The 14,317-nt window shown below is 43.5% G+C and overlaps 1 protein-coding gene across 4 annotated transcripts in view; it reads left to right on the plus strand.

Moving 5' to 3' along the window:
• The window catches only part of ICE1 (interactor of little elongation complex ELL subunit 1), a 464,643-nt gene that overhangs the window by 107,261 nt on the left and 343,065 nt on the right, over nt 1–14,317 (plus strand). For all 4 annotated transcript variants that reach the window (XM_077491941.1, XM_077491944.1, XM_077491942.1 and 1 more), the window contains one exon: nt 9,806–9,882. In XM_077491941.1, coding sequence (XP_077348067.1) covers nt 9,806–9,882 — 77 coding nt within the window. The remainder of the gene's footprint in view (nt 1–9,805; nt 9,883–14,317) is intronic.

The raw sequence follows: 14,317 nt of genomic DNA on the forward strand, positions 1-14,317 counted from the left end.
TGAATTTTTTTCCAAAAAAAGTGCGCTTGTAAGACCGCTGCGCAAATACGGTGTGAAAAAAAGTATTTAAATGGCCGCCATTTTATTCTCTAGGGTGTTAGAAAAAAAACAATATAAAATGTTTGGGGGTTCTAAGTAATTTTCTAGCAAAAAAAACTGTTTTAAACATGTAAACACCAAATCTGAAAAAGAGGCCTGGTCCTTAAGTGGTTAATATCTGTCCATCCTCCTGAAGGCATGCTGTAGTGTCACTAGAGGCAACGTTTGTCCATGATTCATTGCCATCCGACCCTGGTCAAATCCTCAATGACAGCTGTTCTTTGAGCTCAATCCATCAGTCATCTTGGCAGTTGTGGCTTTCTTTGAAGCTTTGTTTGCAGACTTGTTAACCTCCTCGCGCCTGCCCTATAGCCGAATGACAGGACCGTAGAGCAGGCACTTTCGTCCGGGAGGCCGTCCCTGGATGTCCTGTTATTTACTTCTGCAATGCGCACCGCCGCGGGCACGCATCGGGGAAGTTCTGTGTTTGCCGTGTCCCCCTGAGACAGGCAAGCACAGATCGCTGTAAACGGCCAATCACAGCGGCTGTTTACAGCGCGATCGGCGTGTCCAATGGGAGATGATCTCATATGTAAACATATGAGATCATCTCTCAGCGCCGCTCTCGCTCCTCACACAGACAGCGTGTGAGGAGGGAGAGATGAACGGCTGCAGCGGCCGTGAGTGTAAAAAAAAAAAAAAAGGTAAAAAAAAGTGCCGCCCTCCCCCAGTGCCATCCACCCCAGTGCTACCTGCCCCCAGTGCCACCTGTTAGTGCTATCTGTCCCCAGTGCCATCTGTCATCAGTGCCACATAGTGCCATCTGTCAGTGCCACGTATCAGTGGCATTTGTTATCAGTGCCACCTGTCAGTGTCACGTGCCATCTGTTGTTAGTGTGACGTGTCATCAATGCCACTTATCAGTGCCATCTGTCATCAGTGTCACGTGCCATCTGTCATCGGTGCCACGTATTAGTGCCATATGTTAGTGCCACGTGTCATCAGTGCCACGTATAAGTGCCATCTGTCATCAGTGCCACATATTAGTGCCATCTGTCTTCAGTGCCACGTGTCATCATTGCCACGGATCAGTGCCATCTGTCATCAGTGTCACGTGTCATTGTCCTGGTGCTCCAGGGCCTTCAAAAGTGTAATAGGTAGTCAACAAGTTAGATGTGTAATTTATGCTCCTAGAACACGTGATGGCGCTCCCTGCATGTTGGGCCTCTCTATGTGGCCAGGCTGTGAAAAAGTCCCACACATGTGGTATTATAATACTCAGGAGGAGTAGCAGAATTTTTTTGGGGGTGTCATTTGTGGTATACACATGTCATGTGAGAGAAATAACCTATTACAATGACAATTTTGTGGAAAAAAATAAAAAAAAATTAAAAATCTTAAATTTGCAAAGAATTGTGGGAAAAAAATGACAACATCAAAAAGCTCACCATGCCTCTTACTAAATACCTTGGAATGTCTACGTTCCAAAAAGGGGTCATATGGGGGGGTATTTGTACTTTCCTGACTTGTTCGGGTCACAAGAAGCGAGAAGAAGGCCACCAGTACAGATCAATTTTGTGCGATTCGCACCATAGCTTGTAGACTCTCTAACTTTCACAAAGACCAAATAATATCCACTAATTTGGGTTATTTTTACCAAAGATATGTAGCAGTATAAATTGTGGCCAAAATGTATGAAGAAAAATTTATAATTTGCATAATTCTGTCACAAACAAAGGAATATGCGTTTTTTTTTTTTATATAATTTTCGGTCTTTTTTCATTTATAGCGCAAAAAATAAAAACCCCAGAGGTGATCAAATACCACCAAAAGAAAGCTCTATTTGTGGGGAAAAAAAAGGACAAAAAATGTCATGAATTTGGGTACAGTGTTGCATGACTGAGTAATTGTCATTCAAAGTGTGAGAGCACCGAAAGCTGAAAATTGGTCTGGGCAGGAAGGGTGTTTAAGTGCCCAGTAAGCAAGTGGTTAATCAAACACTTCCATCTTTATTAAAAGGCCTGGAGCCAAGCTCTTCTCCCCTGCCAGGGGGCATGAATCCACACCCTGCTGGGTCTACTTGCAACTTCCAACTTAGGCCACTTGGTTGTATCCACTAGGAAGTAAATCTCCAGAAATTAGATATTTATTTCAGGTACTTCTATAGCGCTGTCAATTTACGCAGCGCTTTACGTATACGTTGTACATTCACATCAGTCCCTGCCCTCAAGGACTTACAACCTAAGGTCCCTAACACACATTCATACATACTAGGGCCAATTTAGACAGGATCTGATTAACCTACCAGCATGTCTTTTAGAATGTGGAAGGAAACCGGAGTACCTGGAGGAAACCCACGCAGGCACAGTTAGAACATGCTAACTCTAGGCAGATGGTGTCGTGGTCGGGATTCGAACCAGTGACTCTTTTGCTGCTAGGTGAAACTGATATTAAACCATGTTGTCTTCCAATACATGAGTTTGAATGTGATTGCTGAATTCTGAACACAGCTACATCTACAGTTATAAGAGGGTGTGCACATTTATGCAACCACATTATTTTATTTATTTTTATTTTTATTTTTTGTTTTAGATTTCCGTTTGTTTTCCATTTGAGTTGCTCAGGTTTAAAGGTCACATTGAAGGTGGCAAAAGTTCTCAAATTATTTTTTTTATTTTTTTTCTATCACAGAAACTGAACACTTTCACAGGGGTGTGTAGACTTTTTATATCCATCGTAGCTATAGATACTCTATTGTCAAAAGTATTAGGACGCTTGCCTTTACATGCTCCTGCACTTTAACCACTTAACAACCGCCCATTGCCGATTAACGGCATCAGGGCGGTTGTTTAACTCTAAGAGGCCGTTAATTAACGGCCTCCTAGAATTCTGCTCTACGCGCGCCCCCTGGGGCGCGCACACGAGAGCATCCGTGACCGCTGGGTCCAGTGGACCCGGCGCATCACGAATCACGGTAAACGGCCGCTCATCGCGGCCGTTTACCACGTGATCGCTCCGTCAAATGACGGAGTGATCACTTGTAAACAAGCCGGCGTCATGTTATGACGCCGGTTCCTCCCTCCCCCTCTCTGTACCGATCGGTACAGCGGAGGGGGAAGAGATCGGTGTCAGCAGCGATGTGGGCTGCATCTACAGTGCCCACATCGCTGCTCACCGAAAATTAACCCCTCAAATCCCTGCAAATACTCTGCATTACTCTGCAATTCCCTGCAAATACTCTGCATTACTCTGCAATTCCCTGCAAATACTCTGCATTACTCTGCAATTCCCTGCAAATACTCTGCATTACTCTGCAATTCCCTGCAAATACTCTGCATTACTCTGCAATTCCCTGCAAATACTCTGCATTACTCTGCAATTCCCTGCAAATACTCTGCAATTCCCTGCAAATACTCTGCAATGCCCTGCAACACTCTGCATTGCCCTGCAACACTCTGCAATGCCCTGCAACACTCTGCAATGCCCTGCAACACTCCGCAATGCCCTGCAACACTCCGCAATGCCCTGCAACACTCCGCAATGCCCTGCAACACTCCGCAACGCTCTGCAATACCCTGCAACACTCTGCAACACCCGCCAATACCCTGCAACACTCTGCAATGCTCTGCAACCCCTGCCGATACCCTGCAACACTCTGCAATGCTCTGCAACCCCCGCCGATACCCTGCAACACTCTGCAATGCTCTGCAACCCCCGCCGATACCCTGCAACACTCTGCAATGCTCTGCAACCCCCGCCGATACCCTGCAACACTCTGCAATGCTCTGCAACCCCCGCCGATACCCTGCAACACTCTGCAATGCTCTGCAACACCCGCCGATACCCTGCAACACTCTGCAATGCTCTGCAACACCCGCCAATACCCTGCAATGCTCTGCAACGCAGTACTCTGCAACACCATGCTCTGAGATACCCAGCCATAGTCGGTGATACCCTGCAATACCCAGCCATAGACATCTCCCGCCGCCCTCCGCCCTCCGGTGCTTCTACCGAATCGCTAATACGATCAAAGCCAGAATCTTTTTTTTTTTCAGGCTTCCCAGCTTAGAGGTGAGATGTGGGTCTTATTGACCCCACATCTCACTGTAAAGAGGACCTGTCATGCCATATTCCTATTACAAGGGATGTTTACATTCCTTGTAATAGGAATAAAAGTGATCAAAAAAATTATTTTTGGGGAAAAAAATGTCAAACTAAAATAAATAAAGTAAAATGAACAATAAAAAAAAAATGTTTTTTTTAAAGCGCCCCTGTCCCCATGTGCTCGCATGCAGAAGCGAACGCATGCGTAAGTCCCGGGGATTTTTAAGTAGCGACGTTTGCCGCCATTCCACGAGCGTGTGCAATTTTGAAGAGTGACATATTAGGTATCTATTTACTCAGCGTAACTTCATCTTTCACATTATGCAAAAATTGGGCTAACTTTACTGTGTTTTTTTTTTTTTTTAAGCACAAAACAGTTTTTTTTCCAAAAAAAAGCATTCGAAAAATTACTGCGCAAATACCGTGCGAGATAAAAAGTTGCAAAGACCACCATTGTATTCTCCAGGGTGTTTGCTAAAAAAACATATATAATGTTTTGGAGTTCTATGTAATTTTCTAGCAAATAAATGATGATTTTTACATGTAGGAGAGAAATGTCAGAATTGTCCTGGGTGCTCCAGAACGCCTGATGGCGCTCCCTGCATGTTGGGCCTCTGTATGTGGCCACGCTGTGTAAAAGTCTCACACATGTGGTATCACCATACTCGGGAGTAATAGCAGAATGTGTTTTGGGGTGTAATTTGTGGTATGCATATGCTGTGTGTGAGAAATAACCTGATAATATGACAATTTTGTGAAAAAAAAAAAAAAAAGTAAAAAGAATCTTGATTTTGCAAAGAATTGTGAGAAAAAATGACAACTTCAAAAAACTCATCATGCCTCTTACTAAATACCTTGGAATGTCTTCTTTCCAAAAAGGGGTCATTTGGGGGGTATTTGTACTTTCCTGGCATGTTAGGGTCTCAAGAATTGAAATAGGCCATCAGTCCTTCAGGTGTGATCAATTTTCAGATATTGGCACCATAGCTTGTGGACTCTATAACTTTCACAAAGACCAAATAATATCCACCAATTTGTACTTATTTTTACCAAAGATATGTAGTAGTATAAATTTTGGCCAAAATTTATGAAGAAAAAATTTCTAATCTGCTAAATTTTCTAACAGAAACAAAGAAAAATTCGTTTTTTTACAGAATTTTCGGTATTTTTTCTTTTATAGCACAAAAAGAAAAAACCCAGCGGTGATTAAATACCACCAAAAGAAAGCTCTATTTGTGTGAAAAAAAGGACAAAAATTTCATATAGGTCCAGTGTTGCATGACTGAGTAATTGTCATTCAAAATGCGAGAGCACCGAAAGCTGAAAATTGGTCTGGTTATTAAGGGTGTTTAAGTGCCCAGTGGTCAAGTGGTTAATGGCATCCCAGTCTTAGTCCGTTGGTCCACCCTTTGCAGTTATAATTGCTTCAACTATTCTTGGAGGGCTGTCAAGGTTTAGAAGTGTGTCTATGGAATGTTTGACCATTCTTCTGGAAGCAGATTTGTGAGGACAGGCACTGATGTTGGAAGAGAAGGCCTGCCTTGCAGTCTCTGCTCTGATTCATCCCAAAGGTGTTTTATTGGGTTGAGGTCAGGACTCTATGCAGTCCAGTCAAGTTACTCCACCCCAAACTTGCTCTTCCATGTCTTTATGGACCTTGCTTTGTGCAGTGGTGCGCAGTCATGTTGGATCAGGAAAGGGCCATCCTCAAATTGTTCCCACAAAGGTGGGAGCATAAAATTGTTCAAAATGTCATGGTATGCTGAACACCTTTGGGATGAGTTAGAGCAGACACTTTGAGCCAGGCCTTCTTGTCCAACATCAGAGCCTGACCTCACTAATGCGCTTCTGAAAGAATGGTCAAACATTCCCATAGACACACTCCTAAACCTTGTGAACAGCCTTCTCAGAAGAGTTGAAACTGTTATAACTGCAAAGGGTGGGCCGACTCCGTATTGAACCCTATGGACTAAGACTGGGATGCCATTAAATAGGTTGTAACCCTCTGGGGAAAAAAACAACCTGCAAAACAAAGGTATAATGAGCTAGTATGCATTCACATACTAGCTCCCATGGCCGACATCTTTCATCAGAGTTACTTCTGGGTTTGCAGTGACGTCACTCCTGTGCATGTGTGTGGGAGCTGCTTTTGGCGGCACTAGTCCTGAAGAAATGGTGCCAGCAGGCCGTTTCATGCAGCAATGACGTCAGCAGCGTATATAGTGAATATCTCCTGAACTGTAAGTTTAGGAGATATTTACAGTACCTACAGGTAAACCTTACTATAGGCTTACCTGTAGGTACAAGTGGTGTAACAGAGTTTACAACCCTTTTTAAAGTTCATGTGCGTGTAAAGGCAGGCGTCAATACTTTGACAATATTGTGTAAATACTTGTTAATCCTGACAGAAATACTGTGCTGTCCTATGTCTTGTGTACTCTTCAGTCTGCAATGTTCTCTCAAGCAGGATTATCTCTCTTGTCCATTTTACCTTTGTTAGGCCCCTTTCACACGGATGGACCGTTCCGGTCCCCCTGTCAGTTTTTTAGGCGGAACTGAACGGACACTCCATGCAGGTCTATGGAGCGACGGATGTCAGCGGTGACCGTGTCCGCTGAAATCCGGTCCGATCTGCTAAAATCAGACATATGGCAATACGTTCGCATCCGTCCTATCAGATCGGATGAGATCTTATGAAAACTGACATGCTGTCTGTTTTCGTCCGATCCCTCCATAGGAATCAGCGGCACTGTGACAGGCCCCTCCCTGCCCAGTGAGCAGAGACGGACCTGTCATTCGCCGGCTCAGCGGAGATCAACTGAGAGATCTCCTGCTGAGCTGGTGGACTCCGCTGAGCGGATCCGCCTCGTGAGAATGAAGCCTTAGCTAGGAACCAAACCCCTCCCAATGCTATGATGGTGAGGAAAGGGAGAGCTACAGTATTTAGTAGTCTTTCTATAGATGCAGTACAGTGAGTAGGCATTGACAAGAAGAGTATTAGCAGAATCACCAGATGATAAAAAGGGGAAAAAGCCTGGAAAAAGAAAATTATTGCAGGCACCAAATTGGCTGGTGGGCTACAATATATTAAAACATTTTTATTCTATGAAAAGAATTACAAAAATTGCAATCCTAACTTTTTAACCTAACCCTTTAGACCTAACTCTTTGGCCCCTGCGTGGGCTAGTTTTGTTTTGAATGAAACTGAAAACTCCATAAAAAAGATAAAAAATAGAAAAAAAAAAAGAAATGACCTGACTGTAGTTGAAGTGTCACTAAACCCACACTATAAAAAAAAAAAAAATCAATAAATGGTGTATTACATGCTGTTCATACTCAGTCACCATTGGATTTGTTTTCTGTATTGTGCAAAATACCTGGCTGATCCTGCTGCTCTTTATCGCCACCTTCTCTTCATGTCCCCAATTCAGCTATGGATTTTGCAGCAGTAGTGGCAACTCTGCATGTGCTCAGTTTTCAGTGAGATTCTATACTGAGCATTTCCTCCCTATTAAATCTGAGCAGCCTATGTGGCTATAGAGTCAAACGTGTCGGTGTATACACAGTGGTAAATGACAGCCCACTCCCTCCCCCCTCCTCCATGCCCACTAACTAGCTAAACACAATGGGGTGGGATATTACATATGGATTGATGGAGGTATCACCTTGTGTCATATTCTAAGATGCAGGCTGTGACTGGCAGAAATCCATCCACGCCATGTTATTGCCAAAAACAAAAAATAATAAATATTTGATTTCAAATATATAGTGGGTATAGAAACTAATCCCCTTAGGCCGCGTACACACGGGCGGACTGTTCGCCCAACTTTGTCCGCTGAACAGTGTTTCAGCGGACAGTCCGCTCGTGTGTGGGCTTCAGCGGACAGTCTGTCGAACAAAGTTTTTCGGAATTTCCGTAAGACAGTCCGCTGAAACTTGGTTTCAGCGGACAGTCCGCTCGTGTGTAGGCTTGTTCGACAAACTAAGTTTTGTGCATGCTCAGAAAGGATTTACACGGCGAAGGTTGCATTGCAGTGTATTGGACGTCGAATTTCTCATCCCGTCGTACGTGCCGTTCACGTCATCGCGCACGCTTTCAGCGGACTGTTTGTTCATCGTGTGTGGTCAAGTCCGCTCATGCAAATTTTGAGCGGACTGTTTGTCGGATTGTTTGACAAACTAAGTTGGGCGAACAGTCCGCCCGTGTGTACGCGGCCTTAAAATAATCACATTTTGCTTTGCAGCCTGAAATGACGACAGAGACAGTTTTTGTTTCATCCAGCTGTATTTACTCCGTGCAACTCATAACATCCAAGTGAAAGGTATAAAACCAACATGTCGGGGACAAAAAAAAAAATCAAAAACAGAATCACTTAGTTGGAAAAATGATCACCCTCTTGAGTCAGTATTTTGTTGAACCACCTTTTACTTTAATTACAGCCTTTAGTCTGTTGGGATATGTCTCTACTAACTTTGCACATATAGACTTTGCAATATTTTCACACTCTTCTTTGCAGAACTGCTCAAATTTAGTTTGTGGACTATAGTCTGGGCTTCTAACTAGGCCAGGCAAGAACATTCACCTTTTTCTCCTTCAACCACTGTGGTCTCTTTTGCTGTTTGCTTTGGGTCATTGTCACGTTGGAAGGTAAACTTTCTTGACAATTGACCACTTTCTGGCAGAGGGCAGCAAATTTACCTCAAAAATTTTACGGTAATTATGTTCCATCTTTTTCACTTGGTTTGTCATAGGTTGCACTTATAACACAAATACAGCTGTCTGCCTTTATCTCAGGCTGCAAAGCAACAAAATGTGATTATCTTAAAGGAGGCTAATTCTTTATTATACCTATTGTATATTTGTATGGCATTTCAAAACAGTTTAATTATATTATTTGACACTGTATTCCAAACACTGTTTGTTTTGTTTTCATTTTGAACATGTGACCAGCAGCAGAGGAGTAGAAGCTCATCCTGCTTGTGTTTCCCTATAGACAGGCTGAGAAAGATCTGGGTCACGTGACCGCTATGTTTCGATTTGGAAAAAAGCTACTTCCATGTTTTTTATTATTTTTTATATTAAAATAATTACTGTGCCATCATACCTATACAGAAACAGAAGGGATAATGTAAATTAAACCGTGTGTGTTTAGTATCATTTTAAAGTGTAACTAAAGGTTGTTTCGGATAGAATGGGTAGGAATAGCAACACTTGCAAGTTTCTATTGCTGTCTGTGCCCCTGTTAAGGAGATTCACCCTCTATTTGTTCTGTTTACCATTATCATTGAAAGTTAAAGAAATTCCCAAATTATGGGGTGTGTCCAGAAAAGTAATAGAGGGGAAATCTTCAAGTAGAAACACTAGTTCTGGTGACCTGGGGGTCCCCAAGGAATTCCCTTCATTTACAGGGATTTTCTCTTACGTCCTGTTTGGCTATGGGACAGGAAGTAAAGGTAAATCTCCGCAATGGGACACAGATGGCGGAAAAAAAATCTTCCTAGCTCTATCCAAAATGGAAAAATAATGTTTTGCCTATAGCTCTACGTTAAGGATTGTGATTTTGTTTAGGCAGGATGCTTAGAGTTTCTAAATTACTATACTGATGCACAGAATTTTATATGTTGGTTCTTTGTATGACATGTTATGTTTAAAACTTTACAGTCTGTACTAGACGTGGTTCAGCAGTCTCAACTGGAAATTATCGAAGTGAAGAAAGAGTGCAAAAAGTGTAATATGGTGTATGTATTTCTTTCTTCTTGTCTTAAAAAATGTACTGTTGTAGTGGGCCTGATAGACAAAGTGCCATTTACTTTACAAGAAACTGTCAATACAAATATAGAATCTGCTGTTGCTGCTTTTGTAATTGTACATGGTCCAGGGCTGTTACATAGTAAGGTTGAGTAAAGACACCAGTCCATCCAGTTCAACCTGAGTGAGTGTCTACAATTGTCCCTATCCCTGTACATTGCACATTCACATCGGTCCCTACCCTCAAGGAGCCCACAAAATGGCTGTTATCCATATCTTATTTACTATATAGTGAGTAAATGTCCTAGATCAAGTATGTGCATATAAGGTGTTCTGAAGCTTGTTCTTGGTCAGATTAAAGTCTAAGTAAACCCTTTCAGTTTAGTTGAACCCTTTTGTTGCCAGTTTTTGTTTTTTTTGAAGGTAAAAAACCTTCAGTGTGCAGCTCCCCCTCAGCCCCACCTAATACTTACCTAAGTTTGAATCCCGATTGAGCAATTTGCACGAGACCCAAGGCTCTGTCGGGTCTCTCCCTAATAATTGGTTGAGAAGCAGCAACAGGAGCCATTGGCCTCTGCTGTCAATCACAGCCATGGAGGGCGTGGAGCAAGCAACTTGCTATGGGGGCACTCAGCAAGGGGGAGGGGCCCAGAGAGCTGGCGGGGGACCCAAAAAGAGAAGGATCCGGGCTACTCTGTGCAAAACCACTGCACAGGGCCTGTAAATATAACATGTATTTTTTTTTTCCCCTTACAAAAAGTTTAAATACTTTCTTCCAAAAAAAGATATATATATTTTCTGAGAGCACACACCCTATAGCAGTGATGGCGAACCTTGGCACCCCAGATGTTTTGGAACTACATTTCCCATGATGCTCAGCTACACTGCAGAGTGCATGAGCATCATGGGAAATGTAGTTCCAAAACATTTGGGGTGCCAAGGTTCGCCATCACTGCCCTAGAGCATAAAATAGTGGTAGTTGAAATATTTTATTTTGGGAATATTAGCGCAAAGGTCTAGGAAAACAAACTTAACAGTAAAATTGCACCAAGTTAATTTTGGGGCACTCAAAATTTTTTGGTAAAATATAATAAATGAGGTTGCGTCCCATAAATCCCATACCCAACATGTCAAACCCTAAAATTTTGTGATTATGAAATGGCAACAAACTTCAGTAACCTATGTTTTCCATCAGCAACATTTTAAAAGGTCCTACAGGTTACATAGTAGGTGAGGTTGAAAAAAAGACCATCAAGTCCAACCTATGTGTGTGATTATATGTCAGTATTACATTGTATATCCCTGTATGTTGCGGTCGTTCGGTTGCTTATCTAATAGTTTTTTGAAACTATCGATGATCCCCGCTGAGACCACCACTTGTGGAAGGGAATGCCACATCCATGCTGCTCTTACAGTAAACAATCCTCTACGTAGTTTAAGGTTAAACCTCTTTTCTAATTTTATTGTGTGGCCACGTGTCTTGTTAAACTCCCTTCCGCAAAAAAGTTTTATCCCTATTGTGGGGTTACCAGTACAGTATTTATAAATTGAAATTGTATCCCCTCTCAAGCATCTCTTCTCCAGAGAGAATAAGTTCAGTGCTCGCAACCTTTCCTCATATGGTATGATTTTATATATATATATATATATATATATATATATATATATATATATATATATATATATATATATATATATATATATATATATATATATATATATATATATATATTACAACGTGGGATCGCGGTCGTGGGCTACCCGGACGATCTCCTCCTGTGAGCATCTTCCACCTCAGAATTGGAGAAGGATGTGGCGATCACCATGCAGACACTGCAAGAATTTGGGTGGCTGTTGACCCTAAAGTAGTCGGTGATTGTGCCGACCCAGCGTCTGGAGTACCTATGTTTACTGTTGGACTCCAGGGAAGCGAGAGTTTTTCTCCCTTCAGACAAATTGCAGACTCTCAGGTCCGCGGTGAAACTGCTGATGCACCGCAAGTGGTCGTCGCTCCGGTTTTGCATGCGAGTACTGAGACTTATGGTAGCCTTCTTCGAGGCAGTACCTTTCGCCTAGTTCCACACCAGAGTACTGCAGAAGAAGATCTTGTTGAAATGGGACAAATCTCAGTTGTCCCTGGATCGACAGATCCAGGTGAGCCAGCCAGTCAGGGACTCTCTGATCTGGTGGTTGAGGTCCCCGGTGATTCAGTCTGGAAAATCGTTCCTTCCTCTGAAATGGACTGTGATCACTACACACGCCAGTCTATCCGGCTGGGGTGGAGTGATGGGGATTCAGTCAGCTCAGGGCCTCTGGTCGACGGAGGAATCCAAGTTGCCAATCAATCTGCTCGAATTGAGAGCGATTAGGCTGTGCCTCCACACTTGGTTGATGAGTCTTCAAGGGTGTCCGATCAGGATACAGTCAGACAACGCCACGGCTGTGGCGTACATAAATCACCAAGGGGGAACAAGAAGCTCAGCCGCTGCTCGGGAGATCGCTCACATGGCATGGGAATCCCTCCCATTTAACTGGCAGCTGGTCCCGGGCGCATGCAGTCCAGGATAAATGGCAGAGGTGCACAGGTGGTGACCATTATCAGAAGGGTTAGGAAGCAATTGGGCATCTGTGCAGCTGCCAAAATGCTTTCATCTGGCAGCCATAAGTCAACTTGTCATATATACAGACTGTCAGGTCCGTATGATGATATAGGCCTCAGGTGCTTGAGGCCTATATAACCTTGTGTAGAGCACATCTGAACTTGCCAGACTGCTGGTTGGAAGCTAAACAGTGGGGACCTTGAGTGGAGAGTGAAGTTTTACTTTTTGATTGCTGGGTTGCATTTTTAGGTTATTTTTCTGGCTTTTTCTTGTAGCCTTTTAACACCTTTTTCTGACACCTTTTAAACAGTTTTTTATTCTTTGCTTCAGCCTTCTAATTAAGTGGAGTGGTTAATTGGTCACAGGTGCTTGAGGCCTATATAACCTTGTGTAGAACTCATTGTGGGTCTGCTCATCTTTTGAGCTTGCTGGAACTCTGTCCAAGTGCAACTGGACTAAGTGGTAAGTTAAAAAACAGATTAAAACAGGAGGTTATAACAGGGGTCATAGTACCTGTGTAGCGTGAGTAGTGTGTGTGTGGATCGTGTGTACTTGTGGGCCTGTGGGTGCACGTAGGTCTGCGAGTGCCTGCGTATTGTCTTGTTGAGTATTAGTGTCAGGAAGCTAGTTGTTAGGTAATTTGCACAGGGTATAATCCCCAATCCTCATTAAGTTAATAGGTACGATGCCAGGCGGGTGTGGAGAGGCGACTTGTTGTAAATTTTGCGGCATGTATGCATTCCTTGATCATCTGATCAAGGGTGTATACTGCTGTGCACAATGTAAGCAGGTTTTTTCCCTGGAAGCCCAGGTTCTGAATCTGGGGAAGCAACTGTCAGCACTGAGAAGTCCATCCATGCTAAAGGAGAGCCGGGAATGTACACAGCAGGTGCTGGCAGGGGCCAACACAGAGGCGGTTGGAGACAAAGAGGTGCAGGCACTAGGAAAGAGTAGATGGGTGACAGTCAGGAAGTGTAGAGGGGGAAGTACCAGGGAGGCCGACCCCAGGGCTGGAGCATTCCAATAAGTATGCTCCATTCAGTGACATTGGTGTAACCAGTTAGGGCACCAGCACTGCTGGAGCTGAGGGGCTCTCCTAGCTGCCAGGGGAGTGAAGGGGAAAGTAAAGACAGATTCTGGTGGTAGGGGACTCAATTCTTAGAAAGACAGAGAGGCCAATCTGTAACAAAGACCTGAAGTGCCAAACTGTATGTTGTTTACCAGGTGCTTGGGTTTGGCACATCACGGATCTTGTGGACAAATTACTGGGAGAGGCTGGGGAAGACCCAGCTGTCATGGTGCAAGTTGGCACCAATGATAGTCATAAACAGATGGAGTGTCCTAAAGAACAATTTTAGGGACTTGGAAGCTAAATTGAGGAAAAGGACCTCCAAGGTAGTATTCTCAGGAATACTACCAGTACATCAAGCCATACCAGAAAGGCAGAGGAAGATTAGGGAAGTAAACAAGTGGCTGAAGAGCTGGCGCAGTAAGGGGGGGGGGGGGGGGTTTGGGTTTCTGGAGGAGTGGGCCGACTTCTCTGTCGATAACCAGTACTATAGAAGGGATGGACTGCATCTAAATGAGGAGGGTGCAGATCAGCTGGGAATGAAGATTGCCAAAAAGTTAGAGGGATTTTTAAACTAGACAGGGGGAGGGTCCAGAGGTAGAGATGGTCAGCGCGAAACATATTCCAGAGGTTAGTATTTGGGGCATTAGTGATAGGTTGACCAAAGCACGTAAACCTAAGGTACGTATAGTAGCAAGTCCTAGTTGCAATCTCGGAAGACCCAATAAGAGGATAATATGCGACTAGTCTAAACTA

Source organism: Lithobates pipiens, unplaced genomic scaffold (assembly GCF_037356315.1).
Source record: "Lithobates pipiens isolate NorthernLeopardFrog02 unplaced genomic scaffold, aLitPip1_a1.2 Scaffold_19, whole genome shotgun sequence".
In the NCBI taxonomy this organism is placed as follows: domain Eukaryota; kingdom Metazoa; phylum Chordata; class Amphibia; order Anura; family Ranidae; genus Lithobates; species Lithobates pipiens.